Here is a 23469-nt window from a genome sequence, read left to right on the forward strand (position 1 = left end):
ATGTGTCAGCACCTGGGCAGACATTGAAAGCTTGAGGCTTTATCGCATTTAATCAGACTCAATATTTGGGAATCGTCTCACTGTGGGTGACTGATGGGATCCTGGACTAATTGAACATATCAAGGACAAGCTGCACCATCAAAAAGTACATCTCATGTTAGTGATACTTTTCTTTAATCAGCTTCTATAATGCTGCCCTGCGCAAACTAGAGTTGGATCTTTTCAAATGCGCACTTTAGAAAACGAATGCTGATACTTCTAGATTCAAGCCATCAACATTGAGAAAATCCAAATTCAAAATGGTTAAGCTGAGCTATGCAGGAGTAAGTGGCCAGAATAGACAAGGGATATTTGTTGCTCAAGACATCCCTAACATATTTTGCACATAGCGCAAGGTTCAGGGGCTGAAATTGGGCCAGGCCGTTGCAAGAGATTTGGTGAGTTCTCTTTAAAGTACGTAGAATGGGTTCCAAGCAGTAGTTAATTTATCGATAGAGAAAGCGAATCCCGCCGGGCAGTGGTGCCCGGGCTGCAGCAAGGGATCCTACCATCGAATTGGACCTAACCGGAAAACTTCTGACCGACGACGGTCTTAAAGAAATCATTGACGCTCTTGTTAGCTGCATTAAGTTCCAGGATGAGAACTATCCAAATGGGGTTATTAAGCTAACAGAACTATCCCTTAAGGGGAATGCTCTCACAACGACAGCCATTGCAAGATTGGCTAAAGTTGTGGAACTAAGCAAGTCCAGTTTGGTGAAGCTCGATATCTCTGATAATGGAATTAGCATTATCAGCAAGACACAAAGAAGCAACTGGCGGATTTTTTTGAAATCGTTCGAGGAATGCTACATGCTAAAGAGCATCGATTTCAGCGGAAACAAATTGGGCAGCGCGGGTTTTGATGGTATATCCGAGGTCTTCCTCAAAAGCGAACTGTATTTCATTGTGCCGAGTCCAGCTAGAATCCCTGATGAGAATGGGAAGTTGCACAGCGTCGGGGATAAGTTGAAGTCGATATCATTGAATACGAACGGGAACGATACTCTGCGCTTGCCAGCAGCAGGCGAAGCAAACTGTCGACGTGGAGGTATGTCGCATTATATTCGGACTATGTCTTTGAAGACCCGCTAACCTCCGGAGTAAAAGCCGCGGAACCAAAGAATGACGAATTATACGCAAGTACGAGAGGCCTTCGATCGGTGCCATATTTGAACTTCGCGGGGTCTGGAAATACCACTGCATGTGCTTTTCACCTGTGGGGAATGTCTATGGTTCATCTTGGAGCTGAAGAGCTGCTTGAGTTTTTGCCGACAGGCAGATCCATGGTACCCCCGGGGGCTGTCCAACATGGTAGTGGTATAGTGTACGTGCCGAATGAATTTGGGCCACTCGGGCGCAGCTTACTAGCCACGGGAGAGCAATTTGTTCGAGAACTCTCTAGAGTGGATGACGATATTGATTCTATGACCCTTGGAGAAGACTTGGATAGAGACGAGGTCGTCAAGGCTCGGCACACCTGCAAAAGAACTCAAGAGGAAATGGAACGTATCAAATATCGGGCAATTCTCGATGTCCTCACAACGGAGGGCGTACAAAGTGTGGAGCTGTGGAATGTTGCGTTCAAAACGATGATCGTCGCTCGGGCTCTCCTTCTAGACGACGGAGATAAACAGGGGTTGACCAAGGAAAGTAATGTAACGGACAAGATGGATAAACCGGGCCATAACGATGACTCCCGTGGCAGTCCCGAACAAGCTCTAGGCCGTTGTTACCCTCAATCAAACTCACCATGGACCGACTTTGCACAGGAATTTCCTTCCCTGCCTACATCCCCCCGGAAACGAAACGATGGGCCGGTCAAGAATGGGATAACGTCCCAGTCAACTTCCAAAAAAGATAACCGCGGATTCAAGGCGGGATCGGGACATTTGAGGTCGCGAGCCTGCCCTTGTGCGGAGATGTTGGAAATGTCGCCACAAGCCATTTCGAGACCGGCGCCTGGAGCAGTATTTAAGCAGGTCGGTCGTTTCGGATTGCCAATGCGTCTATGGACAAGAATAATCGTGGAGGCAATGGACGAAAATGAAGTCTTAAACCCCCAGCAACAAATGCGCATCATTAGGTACGCGTGTGATTGGAATTCGGTCACACAAGAGCTTAAGATCAAGGGAGGAACGGAGGCCGAGCAAATCCGAAAGATCCTCAACTCGATGGATTGTCTTAGTTATTCGAAATTTGATTAAATCCTGGAAAATTAAAATGATATTAAAGGGCGCTGCTTATGAATTCTTAAGGGTGTAAGTAGTTTAGCACAAGGCTTGAGCTTTAAACACAGACAGAAAATGTAAGAGCTCTTAGGGTGCTCTATGACGCTGACAGCATACTCTTGCGCCACTCTGACTGACGGTGTCGCATTTTGCTTTGTGCCTTGTTCCGTGCCTTGAGGACTCCCAAGCAGGTTTGCTCTCCAGCTGGGCTGAAGTTGAGTTTTCCGCTTTTGGAATCTCTGATTACCACGTGACTATATTCTTATCTGATCATCTTATCTTATCTCAATCTGCCGCCGCAGGCCGCCGCCGCGCCGTCCACGAACGATGCCTTTTACTGACGACTTTACACATTCTGCTGCATTGCGCCTCCGTGATATTTTCAGCATGTTTAAAAATAGAAGTGAGGACCCTGGAAAAACCGTACCACGACGGTTGGCGCTGCATGAGGATAACGCCTCCCCTTCGACATTCAACGATGGGCTCCCTCTGCCAAAACTGTTCGTCTTCGACCTCGACTATACATTATGGCCATTCTGGGTTGATACGCATGTCACTCCTCCAGTGAAGGCACGAGACAACAACTCGCGCTGTGTAGACAGGTAATTCTCTCCTCAACACTTCGGGTCGAGCTAACATTTTTTATGTCACAGATGGGGTGAATCTTTTGCTTTTTATCCGGCGGTTTCAGGGATTATTCACTCTCTACGATCCCGTTCCATACCCATCGGAGTGGCCTCCCGAACGCATGCCCCCGACCTGGCCCGTGACATGCTCAAAGCTCTCCATATCATCCCATCGTTCTCCGACAACCCTGCGACTGTCAACACTCGCTCCATCCGCGCTCTGGATTATTTTGACTTCCTTCAGATTTTTCCAGGCTCAAAAACTCAACACTTCACGCGGATTCAGCAGGCTAGTGGGTTGAAATATGAAGATATGCTTTTTTTCGATGATGAGGCCCGGAATAGCAATGTTCAAACAGAATTGGGTGTGACGTTTTGTTTGGTTAGAGATGGCATGACCAAAGAGGAAGTTGATAGAGGTGTCTGGGAATGGAGACGAAGAGCTGGTATAACTCCCGGAAACCAGACAGATGGCATGCAGCCGCAGAATTAGACTGAGATTGCGATTTCGGCTTCCTTTTCACCCTTAAAATGAGGGATGGATTGGAGTATGTTCTTAGATAATGACAGGATACCCCACGATAGATGAATTTTATTCGCATTTGTATGGCTTCAGAGGATGCATCACCAGTATTCGGCATCAAGTCTACATTTGATACCGAATGGCTTGAATTTAACTATGGAGTCCGGAGTGACAACGTGTCTCGTCGCTGGTACCCTGAAAGCAAACAGTGCAAAACCACGCCGCCAATCTAGTTAATTATTTAGCTCCCCTGTTCAATCAAGTTTGAGGGCCGAACCTTAATAGTCTCGAGCTTGATGCATATCATTATTCAGGGTAGCGTCAAACTTTGAGTTGCGAATTACATCGAACTGATCGAGATCATGTCCGCCAGCCAAAGGCCGCCTCTGCGTCCCTCTTCCACGTCTGCTGCGAGAACGGGGACGTCAGCAACGTCGTCGATCCCCAGGCCTCCGCTGTCTGTTCACCCAAATGCTACGATCTCAGAAACGGTTTACTTTCAAGGCAAACACCCGATTAGTATTGGTGCCGGAACTGTTATCCATCCCCGAGCAAGGCTGCTGTCTTTTGAGGGTCCAATAAGTGTTGGAGAGGGGTGCATAATTGGCGAGAAATCAGTCGTTGGGAATCCTCAAGCTCCCCAATTTGCATCGGAACACAGTTCAGGGTCTGCCACATCTCCAACACCAGCAGTTACAATTATCGAGAACTCGGTTCTTATAGCACCTCTCTCTACCGTGTCTTCAGGTTCACATATACACTCCGCTGCCACGATTGACGCGTCTGCTTTTCTGGGAAGGCATGTGCGAATTGGGAGACACGCAAAGGTGTGCTCGCTTTGCCAGATACCGGATAATGGGGTTGTAGAAGACTGGATTGTAGCTTGGGGAGGAGGAGCAGGAGGGATGGGGTTACAAAGGCGCAAAAGAGCGAATGGAAGAGGGAATGAGAACAATACGCCAGGCTTAAACGGTCGATCTGTCGAAACTGCAAGGCTGGTTGTACTGAGCAAAGAGAGGGAGACTCTGTCCAAACTAATTGGAGTTGGAGCCGCTGCTGCATCAAGGAGAAGATGAAGCGTTGAATCGCATCTGGTGATGCGCATCCCGCGCTCGTTGGAACTACGCAATGCGCTCTCGTTTAATGATACCCTAGACCAAGCTTTTTAGCACGTTATAATATCCTACCCAGCAATCCAAACCAACGCTGGTCTCGTGCTATTCGTCGCTATGTTATCTTATGTGGCATCTTTTAATTCAGAAAGGATGACGTCGGCCTCGAGCTAGAGTCGGTTCAACGCCTCGAGGGACCAACGAAAATGTCAATGGTGAAACCCACATGAGGCACTTAGATGCTATCCCTTCTTTAGTAGTGAGTTCTCGTACGTAGAACATAGCCAGAGAATTTTTAGTTCTCGTGGTTGGCTTAAGTTCTACTTGAGATATCGCTCCCATCGTTGGTGAAAAGACAGTGCTTGGAGTCCGTTGTGCATTGAAGAAGCCTTTAGTCTGTTATACCAAATGCCAGAACGGAAGTCAAGACGCTAATTACTTTCATATTTGCCAAAATTATATGTTCCTTCTGCTATCTCCCTTATGTCAGAAATGACATACACCTATTCAACAAGACCGACTCATATACAACGCAATCTCGCCTTTAGATGACGTACCCTCGTACAATGTCAAGTCAAGCCCACAGAACCTAAACCCCATCTTCCGGTATGCCTCTATCGCGGGAGCGTTGAGATTCGACACTTCCAACCAGGCATGTTTTGCACCATGGATTTCCCGACCCCACGTTAAAGCCATATCCATCAACTTCTTCCCCACTCCCATTCGGCGATACTCTGGCACCACGGTGATATTCATGATGACCAATCGACTATTCCACGATCGATATAGCACGTCAATGGCGCCACAGATCTGACCGTCATCCGCGGTGGCCACGATAGCATGTGATTTGGATGGGTCTGATTCCGTAGTCCGACGGGAGCCATAGTTGCTCTCACTATCGCTATCACTATCTGGGTAGTGTTTATTGATCAGAGTTTCAGTTGTTTGACGGCGAATGTTGAACCCAAGCCCTTCGGCGGCCAATCCAACCTCGTAGATCTCCGTGATCGTAAATGAGTCGTCTAGGGAATCAATAGCGTCTCTTTCCTCGGCTTTCATTTCACGGTAGCTCACGATAGGACCGGTAGGTTCGATAGGATTTTCAGATGCCGCCATTGCAATGACAGATATCTGCAATAGACGTATGTTCTTGTTGGAATCACAGTAAGACCTTGGTTACCCGCAAATGGCAATATCGTACTTTTCTCCCGTTATAATTCATCTAATCCAGCCGGGTCACCATATATAACTGACGAAGTGACAAGGATTGTGAACGTGTCTTTAACGGCTTTCTGATGAGGCCTGGAGAGTTTATGCTACCTATGCCACGACTTGGAATTGCAAATGCGATTGTGGCGACTGGTAGGTTGAAAATCCTATGGAGATGTGCTCGTATGATAAGAGTTAAGTCGATGGAGGAGAGGTGCTTTGGCCAAACTTTGCAGGGGCACGATAAAAGTCACCAAAATAAAGACATCACCCAGTTTATCCGGAATCAAGCAAAAATATGAACACGCATTCAATAGGTGCGTAGGTAGTTTAAGGGAAAAGGGCTAATACTTTTGTATTGCCTTAAACCAGCAGAGCCAGCAAACATCCAGATTCCATTATAACAGCTCCCAAGATAGTAGCTCACAAAATGCTGAAAGAAAAAAGAAAAAAAAGGTTCTTGGACCAAGTCCAATTCTGAAATAGCAATGGCTCCCACCAATAAAATAAACGTCAAAAGCTTGCTTGCTCTCTTTGTATACAAAGGAAGAACGGAAAACCGCAGGCAAGGAATAATTATGCAATGTCTGACTTCACAAAACTCGAAGATTGGTTACAAAGAACAATGATTTTATTGTCCAGCACCCCCGCCTCGCATTCTCTTTCCAGCGTTTGCGTCAGCATCGCCTCCATCGTCTCTAGCGCGTTTCCCGTGTGGTATAAACTGCCGGGCTTGGGCATTGAGTCCACCTCTTCCACCGCGAGGACTAGCTTGTCCTGCACCTTGGGGGAGGTTGCCAGTCTGAATGTGTTGAGCACCACCACGACCTTGGCCACCACCCCTCATTCCTCTGCCACGACTAATGGCAGAACCACGGCCCGCGTGCTGCTGCTGAAATTGCTGGCCCTGCATTTGCTGATCAGAAACAAATTGACCATGTTGTGGGCCACCCTGCATTCCCCGACCACGGCCTCCCCTAGCAACGGGAAGGCCGGACTGCAAAGCACGAAGCACACCAGCGCCAGCGACAGGTTGAGCGGCCTGAGGAGGGCGATTAGGTAGTCCAGTAGCCTGCTGGGTCGGTGCCTGGTCAGCAGTAGCAGCTGTTGCTGCTGGTTGTGGTTGTTGCAGCAGCTGCTGTTCAGGTTGGTGCGTTGTCGATTCAGCTGCAGATGGTGGATGCTCTGCAGGCTGTTGCGGAGTTGGCATCAGTGTCTGAGTAGGTGTCACTTTCTGCTGGGAAGGGGTTGCGGGGGCTGTTGGGGCGGGGGATTGAGCTGGAGCCGAAGCTTGGGGAGCAGGAGATGCCGGTGGTAGCGGCTTTGGTGCTGCTTGTTGTGCAACGACAGGCTTGGCTGCTTTAGCAATTTCCCACACTTCGGCTACAGGACGTTGAGGAGTGTCTGAGGCGGCCTTTTGCACGACCTCGATTTTGGCTTGAGCATTTCTAGCCCGTCCCTCAGTCATGCTGACCTTAGCCAGCAGTCTCTTCTCCGCCAGCTCAACGGCGGAGCTGATTTTCTGGTCCCGCTCCTTCAGAATATTCTCTTTCTCCTCGTTGAACTTCTTTTCCAGTTCCTTCATTGCCTCCATGTCCCGCTGAGCTTGTCCTTCCTTGTTGCCCATCGCTTCTTTCTCTTTGTTGATTGCGTTTCGAATATTGTTTTTGATAATATTCCGGATAGTCTCATTCTTAGCAACAAGTTCACGAGCTGCTGCGTCAGACAGCACTGGAATCCCCTCAGCCTTTGAAGCTAGCTCTTGTTGATGGGCTGCTTTCAAAGCTTCTACTTCTTTTTGTGAAGATGCTCTATGTTCGGCCAACTTGCTCTGCAAAATTTCTTTCATCCTATCCACCCGCTCTTTAACCTTCTGATCTATCTCCGCTTCTTTCGCAGCCAAGGCGGCTTCCAATTGTCTGACCCTTTCTTCCAGTTCCTTGATTTTCTCCTCACTAGCATTAACGTCACCAGAGTTGGCCGCTTCTGGAGAAGAAGCATTCGGCGGTTGTGACTCTATAGTATCTTGGGTCACAGGTGCAGCGGCAACAGTTTCTGGAGGCCTGGATTTCATCAAATTTAGTTCCTCTCGAGCCCGGTCTAGCTCCTGGTTGATTTGCTCTTTCTCTTGGATAACACTGTTGAGTTCAAGCTGTTTAGCATTGATGCGGCCCGTGAGTTCCTTCGACCTAGCCTTGAATTGTTCCGTTAATCTAGTACGCAGCTCTTGGGTGCGATCCTCTGCCTGCTTCAGTTGTTCGGGGAAGGTCGACGCCTGTGCTTCTAGAGTCTCCCGAGCTGACACGGCCTCGTCCCGTTCTTTCTTGAGAGTCTCCAGCTTTTCTTTCATTGCCTCCAGCTCTGCAGGGTCAACACGGTCATATTTCTGGAGGATATTTTGTGTCCGTTGTTGCCAACGGTCCCGGTCACTTTGCAGAAGCTTCATCTCACCATCTTTAGTCTCCAGATTGTCTTCCAGTTCACGGATGCGGGTCTGAAGCGGTTCGATTTGTTGTTGGAGTTCATAAGTAAGTTTGGCTTTTTCGTCTACGGATGCCTCCAACTGCTTGACCTGGTTTCGGAGGGTAACACTGCTTTCCCGGAATAGATTGAGCTCATTGAGCGTCTCCATTAACTTGTTGTGACTAAGGGCATGTTGTTCACTCTCTGCTTCGGCACGACGTTGCTGTTCAAGCTTAAGGCGTGTATCCTCAAGTTGTGTCTGAGTGTAGTCAAGTTGTTGGCGTAGTCGTTTGCTTTCCTGGGTTGAAAGATGATATTGGACATCAACGATCTCCTTCTCCCGCCGTAAGAATTTAATGACTTCTTGAAGGCCTTCTAGATCCGATCCAGATGCTGTTTCAGTTTCACCGTCCTCAGGAATGCCCGCACGATCACGCTGAAGCGAGGAGATCTGCTTCGTGATATTCTCCAATTGACCATGGAGTATCGTGTTTTGGCTAAGAACTTCTTCACGGCGTCGGCTGAGTTCCTCAATTTCCTTTTCATATCTGCCTTTCATCTCATTCCAATTCTCCTCTTCGCGCGTCAAATTGCTTTTCGCTGATTCTGCCTGCGTCTTTAGATCTACAACCTCAAGTTTCAACTGGTTTGCTTCGGCTCTAACTGTCTGGAGATGTTTTGCAGCCTCTGCATGTTTTACCAGCTCATTTTCATAGTTCTGTTGAGCGTTTTGCGCTATTTCTGCTTGCGCTTTCAGGTCTTGTTGATGGAATTGAGCAGCCGCTTCGTACCGTTCCTGTTGCTCCTTGAGTCTTGTAATTTCGGCATCCATAGTTGACTTTTGGTCATCAAGACGCCGCTGGTATTGTGCTTCTTGATCGCGGAGTTTTGAAAGTTCTCCATTACTGGCAGCAAGTTCAGTAGAGAGATCTTCAACTCGTTTCTCCAGCTCTGAAATTGTCGAATTCTTTTCTTCAAGATGTCGATCAGTATCTTCGCGATATTGTTCATTTGTGTCGTTAAGAGCTTGAAGTCTCTCTTCTGTTGCTTGGCTAATAGCTTTATAATCCTCCGCTTGCTCCTGAGCATGTGTCAACTCACTTCGTGCCAACTCGAGGTCGCGTTTAAGCTCCGAGACCTCGACAGCCAATTCTTGTTCCCTACTCAATCCTGTTCCCTCACCCGCTTCAAGTGCCTCTTCGGCGGCAGTCGTGGAAGCTGGGGCAGCCGAAGGCTTACGTTGAAGGACCACCAAACGTTCTTCTGCACTCTTAAGTTCAACGGAGAGTTCGTCGACTCGAGATTGTAAATGATCCTTGCTCGTCTTTGTAGCGACAAGTTCCTCACGGATGGATCCGAGACTTGTGACCAAATCCTCAATTCGTTTCTGGGTCTGTTCCTGATCAAACTCTCTCCGAAGAGCTAGTTTCTTCGCATCCTCTGTCTCGTCACTCAGTTTTCGCTTTGTTGACTGTAACTCGGACTCCAGCGACTCTATGGTCGATTGAAGGCGGCGACGGGTTTCGGATTCTGTGTGTTCGCGTTCGTTGAGCATGGACTGTAGGTTGGCATTTAAGGTGTCTAGGCGGCTACGTTCGTTTCTGAGAGACTCATTATCCTCCACAAGTCGTTTTTCAATACTCTTCCAAAGCTCCTTTTCAGCTTTAAGATTCGCCGTCTCTCTTCGAAGACTGTCCACAAGGCCTCTGGCTTCGACAAGATCCTCCGCCACCTGCTGGGTGCGCAGATCCTGCTTATTTGCATTCTCCATGAGAATTGAGTGTCGCTTTTGAAGCTCGATGTTCTCGTTTTTCAACATATTAAAATTGGATTGAAGAAGCTCAGCCCGTTGAATAGACGTTGTAAGCTGGCTATTCGAACGGCTAATTTCGCTCTGTAATTCACCGTTCTTCCTCGTCAAATCATTGACTTGTTGTTTTAAGGAGGAATGATCGGTAGCAGTTTCTTGACGGAAAGAATCAAAATGAGCTTGCAGCTTTCGAAGAAGTTCGGCATAATCGGGACCTTCACTTGGCTGAGCTGGAGCACTATCAAGGGAGGGTGGAACCGCACCCAATGGTAGGGATTGAGAGAAGGGAGAAGTTGTCTCGCCGGTCTCCCGCCGCCGCAAAAGCATGCTCCGGAAGGTATCTCGCTCCTTGATGTAACTCTTGGTCTGGGCAACAAGACTCGCCATCTCATCTCGGTAGGTTTGAACTCGAGAGCGCAGTTCTTTAAGCTCATCCTGATCTTTCTGGTAAGACAAATCCCTCTTACGAGCTTCCTCGCCCTCCAGCTTGTCACCAAGTTCTCGCAACATTCTCCGAAGTGTCACGTTTTGGGTTTGAAGTTCATTCAAGTTTTTGAATGTCGTCATGTGGCGGGTAATGAAACGACCGGTGTTATTCATATTATCGGCGGTCTCGTCTATTCCTTCGCTGGCTATCTTCTCCAGCTCGTCTCGATTATAGTCCTTCTCTCCAGAGCCGAGAAGGTGAACCTCCATGACCAGGACTTTCACTTGCGCGCTTAAGTCACGGAGCTGCTGGCGTAAGATGTTTCCTTCACGCTCTAGTCCCTCCACGTGGCCTTGCCATTTCCGTGCTTCTCTGGTAGCTTCTTCCCTTTCCTTGCTAGCGGCATCCAAAAGGCCGGACATTTCAATCACAGAAGCTTCAAGGCGAGAATGGTCCGCACGAAGTTCATCTATTTCTGGCTTGCTCGATTCCAAATCTTGAACCATTTCGTCCATCGCGGTCTTAAGTTCCTGATTATTTTTCTGTTCAGCCGCGAGAAGTGTTCGCATTTTATCGTACTCAGTGTACATTTGAGTAAGTGTAAGACCACCCTTAGTGCGTGCTGACCTTGGTGAAAATGAGCCGACTGGAGTGCTGGGACGAAGAGGAGTGCTAATACCACCATTGAGACCACGCATCGGGGTTGATGGTTGATTCCTGCCCGAAGCCACTTCCGATTCAAGTTGCTTCACCGCTAACTCTAATTCTGCAACACGACGTTCGGCCGCTTCCTTGTCGGAATGTTCAGTCTCAATTTCTGCACGCAGGCGCGACAACTCCTGCGCAGCATCATCTTTGGCTTTTTCAAGGGCGAGCTGGCACTCTTGTACACGCTTTTTTGCAGTTTCAGCGGCATTTTGTTGCAGCTGTGCAAGTCGCCCAGCACTATCAAGCTCGATTCGGAAGGATTCAGTTTGTTTAATCGCCTCTTCTTTTAGGTATTGAACGGATGTAAGGGACTCCTCGTATTTCTGTTCAACTTCATCAAGGCGTTGCTTGAGAGATGTCTCATTTCTCCGCAAAGTATCAATATTGGAGTTGGCCTCCTCGTTTTGGCGCTGCAATTCTGAGATGCGCGCGGCCTTCTCCTTTCTGAATTTAAGGTATTCTGCGGATTTGGTTTGAAGCTCATTCTCAAACCATTCATTGTTCTTCTTCAACAGATCTAGTTCTTGTTGTAAGCTTTGCTCACGGAATCGCGTACTGGCAGAAGCTGAATTAGCTGCCTGAAGTTTCTGTTCAAGATCGGCGACTTCTCGCCTCAGCGTAACTGTTTTCCGATGTTGTGCGGAAAGTTCTTCGGCAAGCTTATCATACGCTGCGGACTTGGATTCTAAGAGACCTAGGGTGTCTCTATTGGATGCTTCGAGAGATGCGATTCGTGTTTTGAGGGAGTTGGACTCGGCTTCATTGTTAGATGCGGAGGACTTGAGGGCCTCGAGCTTTGATTCAAGCTCGGAACGCACATTTTCTGTTTCGCCAGTCAGAATCTGTAGTTTTACGCTCGTTGCGACAGTAAACTCTTGCCTGTTTCTTGTAGTTTATTTCGAAGACTTAAGATTTCTGCATGCCCTTTCTCCACAGAGGATTTAAGCACTTTAACTTTGGCTTCATTTCCACGCACGGTGTTTTCAAGTTCAACCTCTAGCCGTAACTTATCAGATTTAAGCTCTTCGGTTTCTCGAGCTTTTGCTGCGATACCTTTGAGCAGCTGCCCAACAAGGTCAACAGTCGGGTTTTCAGTGAGCGTTGTGAGGATGGCTTGCGGAATCGAATAGTGGGAGGAAAGAAACGGGATATCGACAGCAGCCGTAGCCATGGCTGCGATCGCGGCGACGTCTAACAGGACGAGTGATGGAAGATGTATCGATACGCGGGTTTGACCATCTCAGGTGCTGGCTCCAAATGTAGCCGCCGAAAAGCTACAATGTCGGAATTTGGTTAATAACGAGCGATAAGCACAACCTTCGAGTTTCTCATGACAACTAATGGGCCAGAAGAGTATATAAATTTGAAAAACCGATCGAGCCGCCCCTGGTCAAGGACAGTACTCCAGCAGAGAACAGAGTCTCGTTGGATCGCAGAGCTCACCAGAGAGTTCGCCCAGCTCCTTGGAGAAACCGCACTAGCCGCTTATGTCCTAGTTTCATTCAAATCACGTGATAGATTGCCCGACCTGCGATGCCGCATCACCACGCCGGAGCTTGCCTTTACATCACTATTCCATCATTCAAGTTGACAAGTTTGGATCAGTTGCCCAGGTCGTTCTGGTCAGTTTTGGAATTAGGCCATGAGGGGTGCAGGGGCCCCCTAGGATTCCCTCGACGAGCTGTCGCGTCGTCGACCAAAGCCGAACATTCGAAACCGAAGCCAATCGCCACCATGTCTTATTTTCAGAACCAGATTAGTTCCTTCAGCAACAGCGTCATTTCTGCAGCTAGTCGGCTTCCGCAAGACCGGCGCGCACCTGGTAATGCCAGCACTGTGACAGCCTCTGCGGCTCAAGCTTCGTCTTCGACCAACGCAGCCCCGGCTACGACAAATGGCAAACGGCAAGATGCGGATATCGTCTACTCGCAACCCGCTAACACGGGAACGGGGAAGGACATCATGACACAAGTGGTGTTCGCCATCGAGCATATGAAAAGCAAAGATGTTCCCCTGACTTTCTCCGACATCCAATCGTACCTGTCTTTACATCGCCAGGGTCATGATCAGGCTTATATCCATGCCTTACGAAGGATTTTGCAGTCGCATGACAAGGTCGATTATGACCCACAGGGTTCCAAGGGCGAGGGAACCTTCCGCTTTCGACCTCCTCATAACATCCGGTCCGCGGACCAACTCCTTCAGAAACTCCAGTCACAACCTACCGCTCAGGGGATGAGTGTGCGAGAGCTTCGAGAAGGTTGGCCGAATATCGTCGAAACGATAAACAAGCTGGAAAAGGAAGGCAAGCTCCTGGTGACGAGGAACAAGAAAGATGACCATCCAAGGATGGTGTGGGCCAATGATCCGACCCTGATTCATCAGTTCGACGCTGAATTTCGGCAGATCTGGGAGAAGGTTAAGATTCCAGATCAGCAGACTGTTGCAGAAGAGCTTGAAAAGGCTGGCATTACGCCTACCAGCAAGCACAAGCCTGTGAAGCAACGGCCGAAGATCGAGCAGAAAAAGGTTAAGAAGCCGCGAAGAAGTGGCAAGACCACCAACACCCATATGGCTGGAATTCTGCGAGACTATTCGCATCTAAAAAGATGACACGAGATCATCGTGCCAATGGATTGGCTTATTATCTTGGTGCGAGATGTAAGATTTGACGGAGGTGCCTTTAGCTAGGTATCCTCGAAGTTTTGCGTGGACCGGAGTGTATGGACTTACGGTTGGATTCCGCTATATCATTTCTTAAATTATACTTCCGGGCAAGACGTATCGGGCTATATGTCACACCGCTGACAGCGAATTGGGGATTGCTTGCTTGAAGGCATCTGGCAACATAGAATGCATTGAGAGTACTCCGCATATTCCAATTGATTTCTCTATTTATTGAATTACACTGGTATTTACATTGCTGTTCTGAAACATGCTCCAAACCAGGACATCCAAAACCTATCACACAGTCCCCAGTAACTCGAGAAACGGCTTCACAAGGATATTTGCGTTTTTCTCCCGAAAGTCCTGTAAAGACAATGCCAATTCATTTCAATGCTTCCCGTTTAGTGTAGGAAGCGATCCTTCCGTCCTCTCCAAATAGTCCACTAAATCCTCAATCGTGCAAACTTTCAGCCCCCATCTCTTCCCAAATCTCAGACACCCATCTCTTCTCATCATCGAACAATCCGTCCTCTCTGCAACATTGGGAGCAACCTCGTCACCATCTTCCACAAGCTCACAGATCACGCCCACCTCTCGTTTTCCAGCCAATCTGCAGAAATCTATCGTCGCTTCAGTGTGGCCATTACGTTCACGAACACCACCGGGTCGAGCGCGGAGCGGAAGAATATGTCCTGGCCGCCGGAAATCGGTGGGTTTGACGTCTGGGGAGGCAAGGTTACGGCAGGTCAGAGAGCGATCACGGGCAGATATTCCAGTCGAAACGGAGGGGTCGTTTGAGTCGATTGAGATTGTGTATGCGGTCCGGTTAGGGTCTGTGTTGTCCGTCACCATTTGCGGAAGATCGAGAGAAGCAGCAAGCTCGGGGAGAATTGGGGCGCAGATATAACCGCTGCATAATCAGACCGAAAGCGTTAGAACCAAAGGGAAACCCGGAAGTAGATTTCTGTTTTGAGAGAAAATGATACCTTGTGTAGCGGATCATGAACGCCATTTTTGCGGGTGTGACCGCATCGGCGGCGATGATCAAGTCCCCTTCATTCTCCCGGTTCTGAGAATCCAACACAACGATGAATTCTCCATTTCCTATTCATACCCCGGGAACGACATGTTAGCGCGCTCGGCTAATGGATGAGGTCGCGGGCTCCGGAAAAGCCAGCAATGAAACGAAGCATGCCAAGCAGATATGGTTGTCACACGAGAACTTACTGAATGCTTCTATAGTCTCTTCAATTGTATTGAACTTCAGACCTTCGTCTGTTATTGCGGACGGCATTGTGTAAAGCGGGAGGAGAATTGTCAGAGGGATTGCGAAGCGGTCAATAGGCGGAGGCGGGGTGGGATCAGATGCGAACGCCGAACGGGTCGCAGAACGGTCACGACTCGGATAAGCAAGCAATAAGGCAAAATATATACAATAATCTACGAAGGGTATCCAAAGAAGCAAAGAAAGAGAGGTTCTGTTCACATACAGGTATATCCGTGGTAAGATTTTGTCTTGGATGACTGGTTCTTGTCAACCCCGGGGAGGAAACTTTGACCTCGGAGTGGCGGGACGCCCCAAGGCGAGCGGAAGCCGGGAACACATGCGGATGTGATTTTTCAGTCACACACGCACACCCCCGGGCAGATTAAGCTCCGGAAAATATATGGAGAGATGCATGGATGCAAGATCCATGCTAGCTTATCGGCATCATGAGCATTGCTTTATTGGGAGACTTCCCCTTCGTGGAGTACCTGAAAAATATGGATCATGTCAAAAAGTCTGCTTCCCGAACTCGGTGTTCTTGTAAACAGGCGTCCGATGTCGTGTGAATTTAAACATTATCTAAATATCTGAATCGCGTACGGTACATCACATAAAATCCATGCAAGGAGCATTTAAGACTCAGTTAAAAATGAAGAGCGCTCTCAGAGCATTGAGCACCCGAGGCGTAGCTCTGTTTTCAAGGGACATTATACATTAAACTATTCGCTCACTGGAGTCCCCCAGGGGAGCGACAGGCCACAAAATTGGGCTGAAAGGAACACTTGCGCGGTAGGGAAGCACTCGATCCTTCAGATAATCGAATCATCCTACCTAACATACGGTTTTCGCTATCGGATAGTCGATGGCATCTCGGCCAGTAGCCGATTGAGATCATGCGCCTGAGAGCGCATTGACCGCTCGAGAGTTTCCATGTATTCTCTTTCCATCCTTTCTGTATCAAGGTTTTCCGGACCCCGACGGTCGTTGTCCTCCTTAGGGCAGGAGGTCGGATGCGGATAAAACCCAAGACTAGCAACTCGGCTTCCCGTCCAAACAAGTATCTCATCTTCTGTGAGATCACCACCGGTTGATAGTAACTGGCGAATGAAATCACTGCGTCCGCGCTCGCCTATAAGAACACGGAGAACTGGTGGAATTGTCTCTGGAATTATGTCACCCGAGTCATCCAGATCCCTTCGCCCTACACCTTCCCTACCACCGCGGGATTGAGGGTCGTGGTTGATGTTCCATACTCTTATCGGAGTCTTACCATCTCGTTCAACCCAACGAACATTCCCATTTGCATCAGAATAGACGAGTTTTGCGCCATGGGTTGCAACTGACAATACTTTCGAAGCCGAGGTTGATTGGCGGTTCTGATACACCGTAGATTTATCAATAGTAGTTGGTTCTGCATCCCAAAAGCTGGACGCGGAAGACTCATTCGAGAATCCGTACATTTCGAGGGAGCCCTTTCCATTATACTCACCACAGGCGACCAATCCGCGATGATTTTGCCAAGCGCGACCGAGACCGAGATGAAAAACCTCTGGAACAGTTGTCAAGGCGCTCAACCGTGCTCCGGAATAGATTGTATCCTGGAGAGTTGAAAAGAATCTCCGGTCATACTGGAGGATGCTAGGGAACCGGCCAGCTACAAAGATTGTATTGATATCCGGCAGGGGAGGATGAAGGACCGAAAGAGCCATTGGTTTTGGCAAAGAGGCAGAGCCGCTGTTGCGTGGCGGGAGAGGGCACAAGAGCTTCACGTCGAGAGCAGCAAGCTCAGCTGTGAGGCATTGAACAGTCGTAGTATGGTCAAGAGCACCGGGTTTGGCCGGGCACCTGGGGTCGTATATATAGAGATCCTTGGTCGTAGCGACCGTAATTGGAGCATCGTAATCAACCTGCCGCTGTGAAAGAGAGGAGACGCATTGTGGGTAGTTGTGTTGTGACACGACTTGTAGAGCTGCAAGGTCTACTTCACTTACACAGTTTCCAACTGCGATATACACCCTAGAACGGGGCGAGTCAACGTTCACGCAATTCCCACCCACCAAGGATTCGTTGACATGCTTTCTCGCCGAGGTTCCAGTTCGCCCCGAATGGTCATGAAATAGGATGCCGCGCTTGCTTGTGTTAACGACCTGGCCCCAGGAAGCAGTCGGCTCGCCAGGTTTTTGTTGGCTGATATCCCAAACGCAAACTGAGCCGTTGTCTAGCGGAGCTACCACTCTCCTCGACTCAGCATAAGCGGAGCGCTTCAGCAACCCCATGCCCTTGATCTCGCGGTTGCAAACACCGTGAAGTGCCTTTGATTTTGGCTGTTGTAGCCATCGAATCGAAATCGGTGCATTTCGCGTCATGTACTCAGAATACCAGTCGATGCCCTCCTTCCCATATATCGGGTCGTGCGAGTGTGTGGACGGAGCTGCACGTGTCGCATGATGATCAAGCCTATTAAAACAGCGGAAAGCATAAGGATCGTCTCAGATCTGAAAGTAGAAAGGCCCGTACCCGTTAACCTGCGCCCTGTGGGCATTGTACATAGAAGGGTTGGCATCGCGCCAAGCAGACTCATACAAAAGGGACCGCCACAGTAGATCGTCCCGGCCGAAAGTGAGAAAGGCCTTTGAGACGAGCTGTAAGTTGAGGAGATCCTCGGGCGCAAGGTCTACCAGAATTTATCAGCTTGATGTTTTAACCAGTGGAGGATTGCCATACAGCTGGTGATATTTAAAATCAATTCGGCCGGTAGCTTGTCCATGATTGCCAGTACGGTAGCCGGATCCTGTCACTGGTTAGCTTGTGCGTTGCGGACTTGCGGCTCGTTTCGTGGCTCAGCAGGGAGATAAGCCGAATTTAGCTAAAACGGCCCGCCAGGGTCAAGCCGCCTGTGGCGTCACTAGCTACATTAAGTTGCATCACTTCAATGACGCACCGCTAATCCATAAGCAGTTAAAGTCCATCAGCTTTTTTGGCTGCAAACGCTGCAAACCTTCCCCTTTGCAAACATTCACCGGTCGTAATATAACCGGGCTGGTTGGGGAGTACGGGGTACCGAATTATATTGCTACCAATTCTTTTTGTCGAAGTTGCCTATATGAAAGTGGCTGCCAGTGAACACTTTTCCTTCCCTCTGAGCAATTTCCATAGATATCTCCGACTATAACCAGCCGACACCCAACAAGATGTTTGCAACCCTTGGATTTCATCCGGCAATACCATTTGGCGCATGCAGGGTTGAATTTTCCCATAAGGACATCCAGTTTTATGGAACTGCTACGTACAAGGGTTAGGATCGAAGCTCTTCTATCTCTGAAATAGTTGGATCTAAAATAGAACCCGACTTCGTCCTGTTTTGCCCTTCACCCAAGTTGCGGGCACCCAGATCTGGTGCCCAAAACGTAGCCTTTTCAGCGCCATCCAGGCTTGCCTGTGCTTTACGAGAATACGAAGTCGAATGCCTAATCAGGATGTGAACTTTAATCGCGAGGACATATCACGTATATATGGACTCTGTACGGCGTACTCCGTACTCTTCGAAGTATACAGACGGAGTACCCCACGCAGGATCATATTATAAACCTATCAAACCGGCACGTACTGACTACGTTCAGCTATAAAATCTATCATCCCCTCTCGGATTTCGCCTATTTGAACCTCTACATGCAAACAGCTTGTTTGATCCTTACTTACTTGATCCCCTATATCTTTTCATCGACCATCGCTCCGCGCCACAGTCAATTCAAACCATATCTCCAACACGCGACTGGCAACAATGGCTTACTACAGCTATTTACACTTGAAGAAGCCAAATACCGACCCAAGGAGTTATAACCTATATTGTGGTCCCTACCAATAGAAATGCCGCCGATACGCACTTTAGCATTTTGGAGAAGAACAGGACGCTAAATACAGGCCAGAGGGTTCTGACCGTCAAGGAAATAATAAGAGAATTGTCAGAAATATAAATATATCATTGTGATGAGCTTGTGCTTGGTTACTGGCTGAACCACGGCGTCTTAGGGTATTCTCCGTAAGGCAAATTTCCGCTGCTGCGAGACCTGTATGGCAAACTCAAAATTTACAGGATGAAATAAATCAGTGGAGGAATCAATGTGGAAATACATGGAGGTTGCTCCCGCAGCAGATAAATATTGATTGTGATGATGACTACTTCTCGAGGTACAGCTTCCTCGTGCGGCGACACGGCTTTCGAACCAGTACTGGTCCTATGACGGACGCCTCATAGCTCTCCGAACACATACGATTCCAGTATCTCATCCTTGTCCTTACCAAGTTCTGATCTCAAATTCCCGATAATCACCCGACATAAAACCAGAATCCAATATATCGATATAGACACTCGGCGGTCGCTAGCCGTTATCGATGGCGTTCTTGTTGTGACTCTTGGGAAAACGAAACTGGTTCCGTTCCTTGACTTCCTCCAACAATTTTCCATCATATACAGCGAATCTTCGGATTCATGCAATCCGTATGTCTACTTCAGGATCGCTTGGTCATCTGAGTCGGGAACCAATAACGATGGGTTCAAACTTTGTAAAGGTACTTCTAGAGAGAATTGGGCAATTTAAGTGACGATGAGTATCATTAGATGGCTCCCGAGCCCTTCTCTGATGAGATTCCACAGCTCGGCTTATTACCCTACTTTACCGGTTGTGCTTCATCGAAATCGAATTTGAGGTTTTGTCAGTGAAGCGTTGACTTTCAACATGGCGTTTCGTAACGACTCTAGAATTCATCAAAAGGGAGGAAAGGCATGGCTGATACGTATTTCCACTTACCATATTTTATTACCATGAACTTATAGAATACAGACGAGATTTAGCGCAATTTAGCAGGGTATATTCAATTGTCAGGTCTCAAAACTGCATCTTTACATAGCACTGTAATCTTCTTAAAGAACCGTCTCCATTCAAGAGGATCACCTTTAACTTTGACAAATTCGACCTCTGCAATTCCTTCCGCAATGACCTCAACAATGATATTTCCACTTATGGGGCATTTCCTATCGTCATTCGTGCGAATGCGGATAACGACAGAGGTTTCGGATGATTTAGGCGAGGCTGGGACATGGATCAGCTGAAGAGCTTCGCACACGCGAGGTACGAGAAGGCTGAGAGGCCAGTTCGAGAAGAATCTTGTAAGACCCGAACAGGGAATGATGTCTTGGAATTTTCCGGCATTTTGGGTCCGACTAAGTGGCACCGACGGCGTCGCAGAAAACTGTGACATGGATGGTTCGTCCATGAGGCGATCCGCCAACATACCATTGTCTGCAGGGTTTCGCAGTGTTTTGGGCTGCGAAGCGGATTGGAAGCTCGTAGTTAAGCGTGGCGGGCCATCCCAGTCAATTAGCATGTCGTCCGTTAAGGGTTCAGGTTGGGTAGAAGAAAATCTTGGCTTTATGCTATCGTGTGGCTGGTCATCGAGCATCACGTCTGGACTGCTGGAAGGTGTGTTCTGACAGAAAGAGAGAGGGTCTTGGTTAAAGTCTATGTGCAATGACTCGAACATTGTCGTGGCCATATTGACCGGATTAATGAGTCTGCCGTCAGAAGAAAGATACTTGTTCTGTTTCGTAAACCATGGATGGCGGCGTACGTCCTGCATGGAGAATCTTTTGGATGAATCAATCTTCATCATGCCACGAAGCAGTGACAGTACGGCAACTGGCAGACGCTGCCAGAGCTCATCCTCCGGTTTTGCATTTGCCTTGACATATTCACAATATTCATAACTTTCGTCCGTGGGACTGTCCCAAGGAGTGTTTCCAACCAACAAAACGAAGAGCACAACTCCGCAAGACCAGATGTCCGCCAAGTCCGCCCTGTACCCTCCTCCTCTTGATTGCGCGCGATTACTGCATTGAATCACCTCCGGAGCGATATACGGAGGGCTTCCGCAGAGTGTAGTACTCATTTTCATTTTGCCATTGTATTCGAAGAGCGTCGCCAGCCCAAAATCGGCAATTTTTAAATTTCCATCAGAAGACAATAAAATATTCTCGGGCTTGATGTCCCGATGTCCTACCCCTTTGGAGTGCATAAATCCAACGGCAGTGATGAGCTGTGCGAAGTATACATGAGCAATGTCTTCCCCCACCCCCTCATCAGCCTCAATTTTGTCAAATAGATCACCGCCCTCTGCCAGTTCCATCGCTATCCATCGCCACGTTTCATTTTCGTCCGTGTTATAGAATGCAATGATGTTATTATGCAGTCCCACGTGTTTGTGGAGAGCCACCTCCATTTGAAGTTGTTTTGAGGTAATGCGCCCATGACGAGCAGCATAATCCTTGTGGATGAACTTGACAGCAAAGAGGGGGGTATCGTTCTGAAGGGGACATGCCTTTTTGATACTGGGAGCGATGTGATCAGTCAATATCTCGGCAGAACGCGGGAGTAAAAGCCATCGGGGGAGGGGGTTACCAGGCGTAAGCACCTTGCCCGATCGTCTTTGAGACAATGCGAAAGGGCAGGTCCTCCGGAAGCGGGGCCAGCTGGGAGTGTTTCATCAGGGGCAATTTGGTGCCGGCTTTGAAGGGTACGTTTAGATGCAGCGTGCCAGTTCACCACGACCCTCGCTTCGAAGGCAGGCGGCGTTTTGATCGTGAGGGGTAACGAGGGAGTCAATTGAGGGCATGTGAATCCATGCGCTCCAGAAATTGCAAATCAGACCTTCTTGGAAATGTTGGGCCTGACATGTCGGTCAGACTGAACGTTGAGCACGACGCGTGCGTTTCATCTTGGTCGTGATCGTATCCCCTTGACTGGCTGGGAGCGTTGCCTTGGGATCCCGCGCTCGGGCTTATCGATAACTAACGAGTGGGCCTCGCCGGATCACGCTAGCGGGTGCCAGCTGGTTGCCAGGTAAACAAACATCCCGGGATTCTCTTTTCTGTCCTGTCCCTTGTGCTCCAGGATCGTATCTCCTACTCTCTGGCGGTCGAGCTTTTGAGTTAAATTTAAAGTGCCTTCTTTCTGCTCTTCAACCCCTTTAGGCTCGTACGAAGCAAGGAAACTATCCCCTCAAGGTGCAACTCAATTCTCCAAAAACAAGCAGCGCCGTTTGAAGGTCGCGTACGGAAGACCCCAAACCCCATCGTTGGCTCTCATACAGTTTGAAGAGCTTATTGTTTGGGATTAAGATGGATTATTCTCTCGAGGATTCTCAGAATGCGGCTCCGGATGCCCCTTCGGTGCAAGAAACTTCGAAGCTGAATCCTGCGGCCGTCAAGGCCGAAGCCCAAACCGTCACAAAAAGGTAAGTTTCCAGCCGTATTTCCCTTTCTTTAGGGAATACGTTCTTCGCATGGTTAACTGACACAGTCTACCTCTATCAGACTGCAAAGCGAGCTTATGCAGCTTATGACGTCCCCTTCGCCAGGAATCTCGGCTTTCCCCGATGCAGACGGAAACTTGCTTTCTTGGACGGCTACCATCAACGGTCCAGAGGATACCCCATATGAGAATCTGGTCTTCAAGCTCTCCTTTGGCTTCCCAACAAACTATCCCTATGCGCCTCCGACCGTCTTATTCAAAACCCCTATATACCATCCAAACGTCGACTTCTCTGGCCGTATTTGCCTTGATATTCTCAAGGAAAAGTGGAGTGCCGTGTATAACGTACAGAGTGTTCTGCTAAGTCTCCAAAGCCTGCTGGGTGAACCTAATAAGTAAGTGTGGTGTCTCTATCGATCCGAACTGTCTAGATGCATTCGCGGCTGACACTATTCGCTTGGATACAGTGCGAGCCCGCTGAATGGTCAGGCTGCCGAGTTGTGGGATACGAATCCAGATGAGTTTAAGAAGCATGTACTCGCTCGACATCGCGATATTGAGGACATTGAATAGTTCCAATAAAGACGACGATCATATGATGATATGTGCATAGGGCAGGGCTTTAAATTTTCTTTTGGCGTTTTTCGAGTGCTTCCAAGCGGCCTGGCGAGAGGCCTTCGGGGTTGTCCAAGGTCCTCAATAAGCCCTATGACGGAGTTTGCCTGGCATGTCGGACTTTGGCTTCTCTTTTATTGGATTCGAATTTTGCATAAGGCTTGGTTATAGCTTTGAATATCCATTTTTGGTGGCTTGATGTTCTTTTGCGTTTCCTTCCAAACCTACCACATGACGGCTGCACATTCCTTACTTGATAGCACAACGTATTAGCTTGGATCATGGAAGACAGGAGTCAGAAGCCTTTTTTTCGTTAGTCTCTCAAACACGAAGCAAATGTGATAAGTATTACTTTGGAGACTTATCCGATGCTTAATGCTATTCTGCTCTACGAAGAAACTAAGGGGGATATTCCATGAATTTCAGAGTGGGTTGGTATCGTGTGAGGGATGCTCTGTTCCTTAA

At 48.5% G+C, this 23469-nt stretch overlaps 10 protein-coding genes across 10 annotated transcripts; 5 read left to right on the plus strand and 5 right to left on the minus strand.

The window, feature by feature from the left end:
* Window positions 1–299: 299 nt before the first annotated feature.
* D8B26_001541 (uncharacterized protein) lies at window positions 300–2441 on the plus strand (the record flags this gene model as incomplete). The annotated part of the gene is made up of 4 exons (XM_066123567.1): window positions 300–323; window positions 390–437; window positions 496–1090; window positions 1150–2441. The coding sequence occupies 4 exons, from the start codon at window positions 300–302 to the stop codon at window positions 2244–2246; spliced, it is 1764 nt and encodes a 587-aa protein (XP_065979641.1). The 3' UTR covers window positions 2247–2441.
* Window positions 2442–2597: 156 nt separating this feature from the next.
* On the plus strand, window positions 2598–3389 carry D8B26_001542 (uncharacterized protein; the record flags this gene model as incomplete). The annotated part of the gene is made up of 2 exons (XM_003065534.2): window positions 2598–2872; window positions 2924–3389. 2 exons carry the CDS (start codon window positions 2598–2600, stop codon window positions 3387–3389), a joined length of 741 nt encoding a protein of 246 aa, XP_003065580.2.
* Window positions 3390–3781: 392 nt separating this feature from the next.
* On the plus strand, window positions 3782–4495 carry D8B26_001543 (uncharacterized protein; the record flags this gene model as incomplete). Its single annotated transcript, XM_003065535.1, has 1 exon — window positions 3782–4495. One exon carries the CDS (start codon window positions 3782–3784, stop codon window positions 4493–4495), a length of 714 nt encoding a protein of 237 aa, XP_003065581.1.
* Window positions 4496–5038: 543 nt separating this feature from the next.
* D8B26_001544 (uncharacterized protein) lies at window positions 5039–5647 on the minus strand (the record flags this gene model as incomplete). Its single annotated transcript, XM_003065536.2, has 1 exon — window positions 5039–5647. The coding sequence occupies one exon, from the start codon at window positions 5645–5647 to the stop codon at window positions 5039–5041; it is 609 nt and encodes a 202-aa protein (XP_003065582.2).
* Window positions 5648–6371: 724 nt separating this feature from the next.
* D8B26_001545 (uncharacterized protein) lies at window positions 6372–12319 on the minus strand (the record flags this gene model as incomplete). The annotated part of the gene is made up of 2 exons (XM_066123568.1): window positions 6372–11971; window positions 12022–12319. The coding sequence occupies 2 exons, from the start codon at window positions 12317–12319 to the stop codon at window positions 6372–6374; spliced, it is 5898 nt and encodes a 1965-aa protein (XP_065979642.1).
* Window positions 12320–12732: 413 nt separating this feature from the next.
* On the plus strand, window positions 12733–14032 carry D8B26_001546 (uncharacterized protein). The gene has a single exon (XM_003065538.2). It carries the CDS (start codon window positions 12883–12885, stop codon window positions 13759–13761), a length of 879 nt encoding a protein of 292 aa, XP_003065584.2. The 5' UTR covers window positions 12733–12882; the 3' UTR covers window positions 13762–14032.
* Window positions 14033–14202: 170 nt separating this feature from the next.
* Window positions 14203–15109, minus strand: D8B26_001547 (uncharacterized protein; the record flags this gene model as incomplete). Its single annotated transcript, XM_003065539.2, has 3 exons — window positions 14203–14725; window positions 14802–14919; window positions 15043–15109. 3 exons carry the CDS (start codon window positions 15107–15109, stop codon window positions 14203–14205), a joined length of 708 nt encoding a protein of 235 aa, XP_003065585.2.
* Window positions 15110–15930: 821 nt separating this feature from the next.
* On the minus strand, window positions 15931–17874 carry D8B26_001548 (uncharacterized protein; the record flags this gene model as incomplete). The annotated part of the gene is made up of 3 exons (XM_003065540.2): window positions 17807–17874; window positions 17600–17756; window positions 15931–17539 (listed from the first exon to the last, which is right to left on the minus strand). The coding sequence occupies exons 1-3, from the start codon at window positions 17847–17849 to the stop codon at window positions 15931–15933; spliced, it is 1809 nt and encodes a 602-aa protein (XP_003065586.2). The 5' UTR covers window positions 17850–17874.
* Window positions 17875–19944: 2070 nt separating this feature from the next.
* Window positions 19945–21918, minus strand: CHK1 (Chk1 protein kinase). The gene is made up of 2 exons (XM_003065541.2): window positions 21538–21918; window positions 19945–21467 (listed from the first exon to the last, which is right to left on the minus strand). The coding sequence occupies exons 1-2, from the start codon at window positions 21621–21623 to the stop codon at window positions 19955–19957; spliced, it is 1599 nt and encodes a 532-aa protein (XP_003065587.2). The 5' UTR covers window positions 21624–21918; the 3' UTR covers window positions 19945–19954.
* A 51-nt stretch (window positions 21919–21969) lies between these two features.
* UBC11 (Ubiquitin-conjugating enzyme E2 11) lies at window positions 21970–23341 on the plus strand. Its single transcript, XM_003065542.2, has 3 exons — window positions 21970–22372; window positions 22452–22784; window positions 22857–23341. Exons 1-3 carry the CDS (start codon window positions 22257–22259, stop codon window positions 22960–22962), a joined length of 555 nt encoding a protein of 184 aa, XP_003065588.1. The 5' UTR covers window positions 21970–22256; the 3' UTR covers window positions 22963–23341.
* Window positions 23342–23469: the final 128 nt, after the last annotated feature.

Source organism: Coccidioides posadasii, chromosome 1, assembly GCF_018416015.2.
Source record: "Coccidioides posadasii str. Silveira chromosome 1, complete sequence".
NCBI classification, from domain to species: Eukaryota; Fungi; Ascomycota; class Eurotiomycetes; order Onygenales; family Onygenaceae; genus Coccidioides; species Coccidioides posadasii.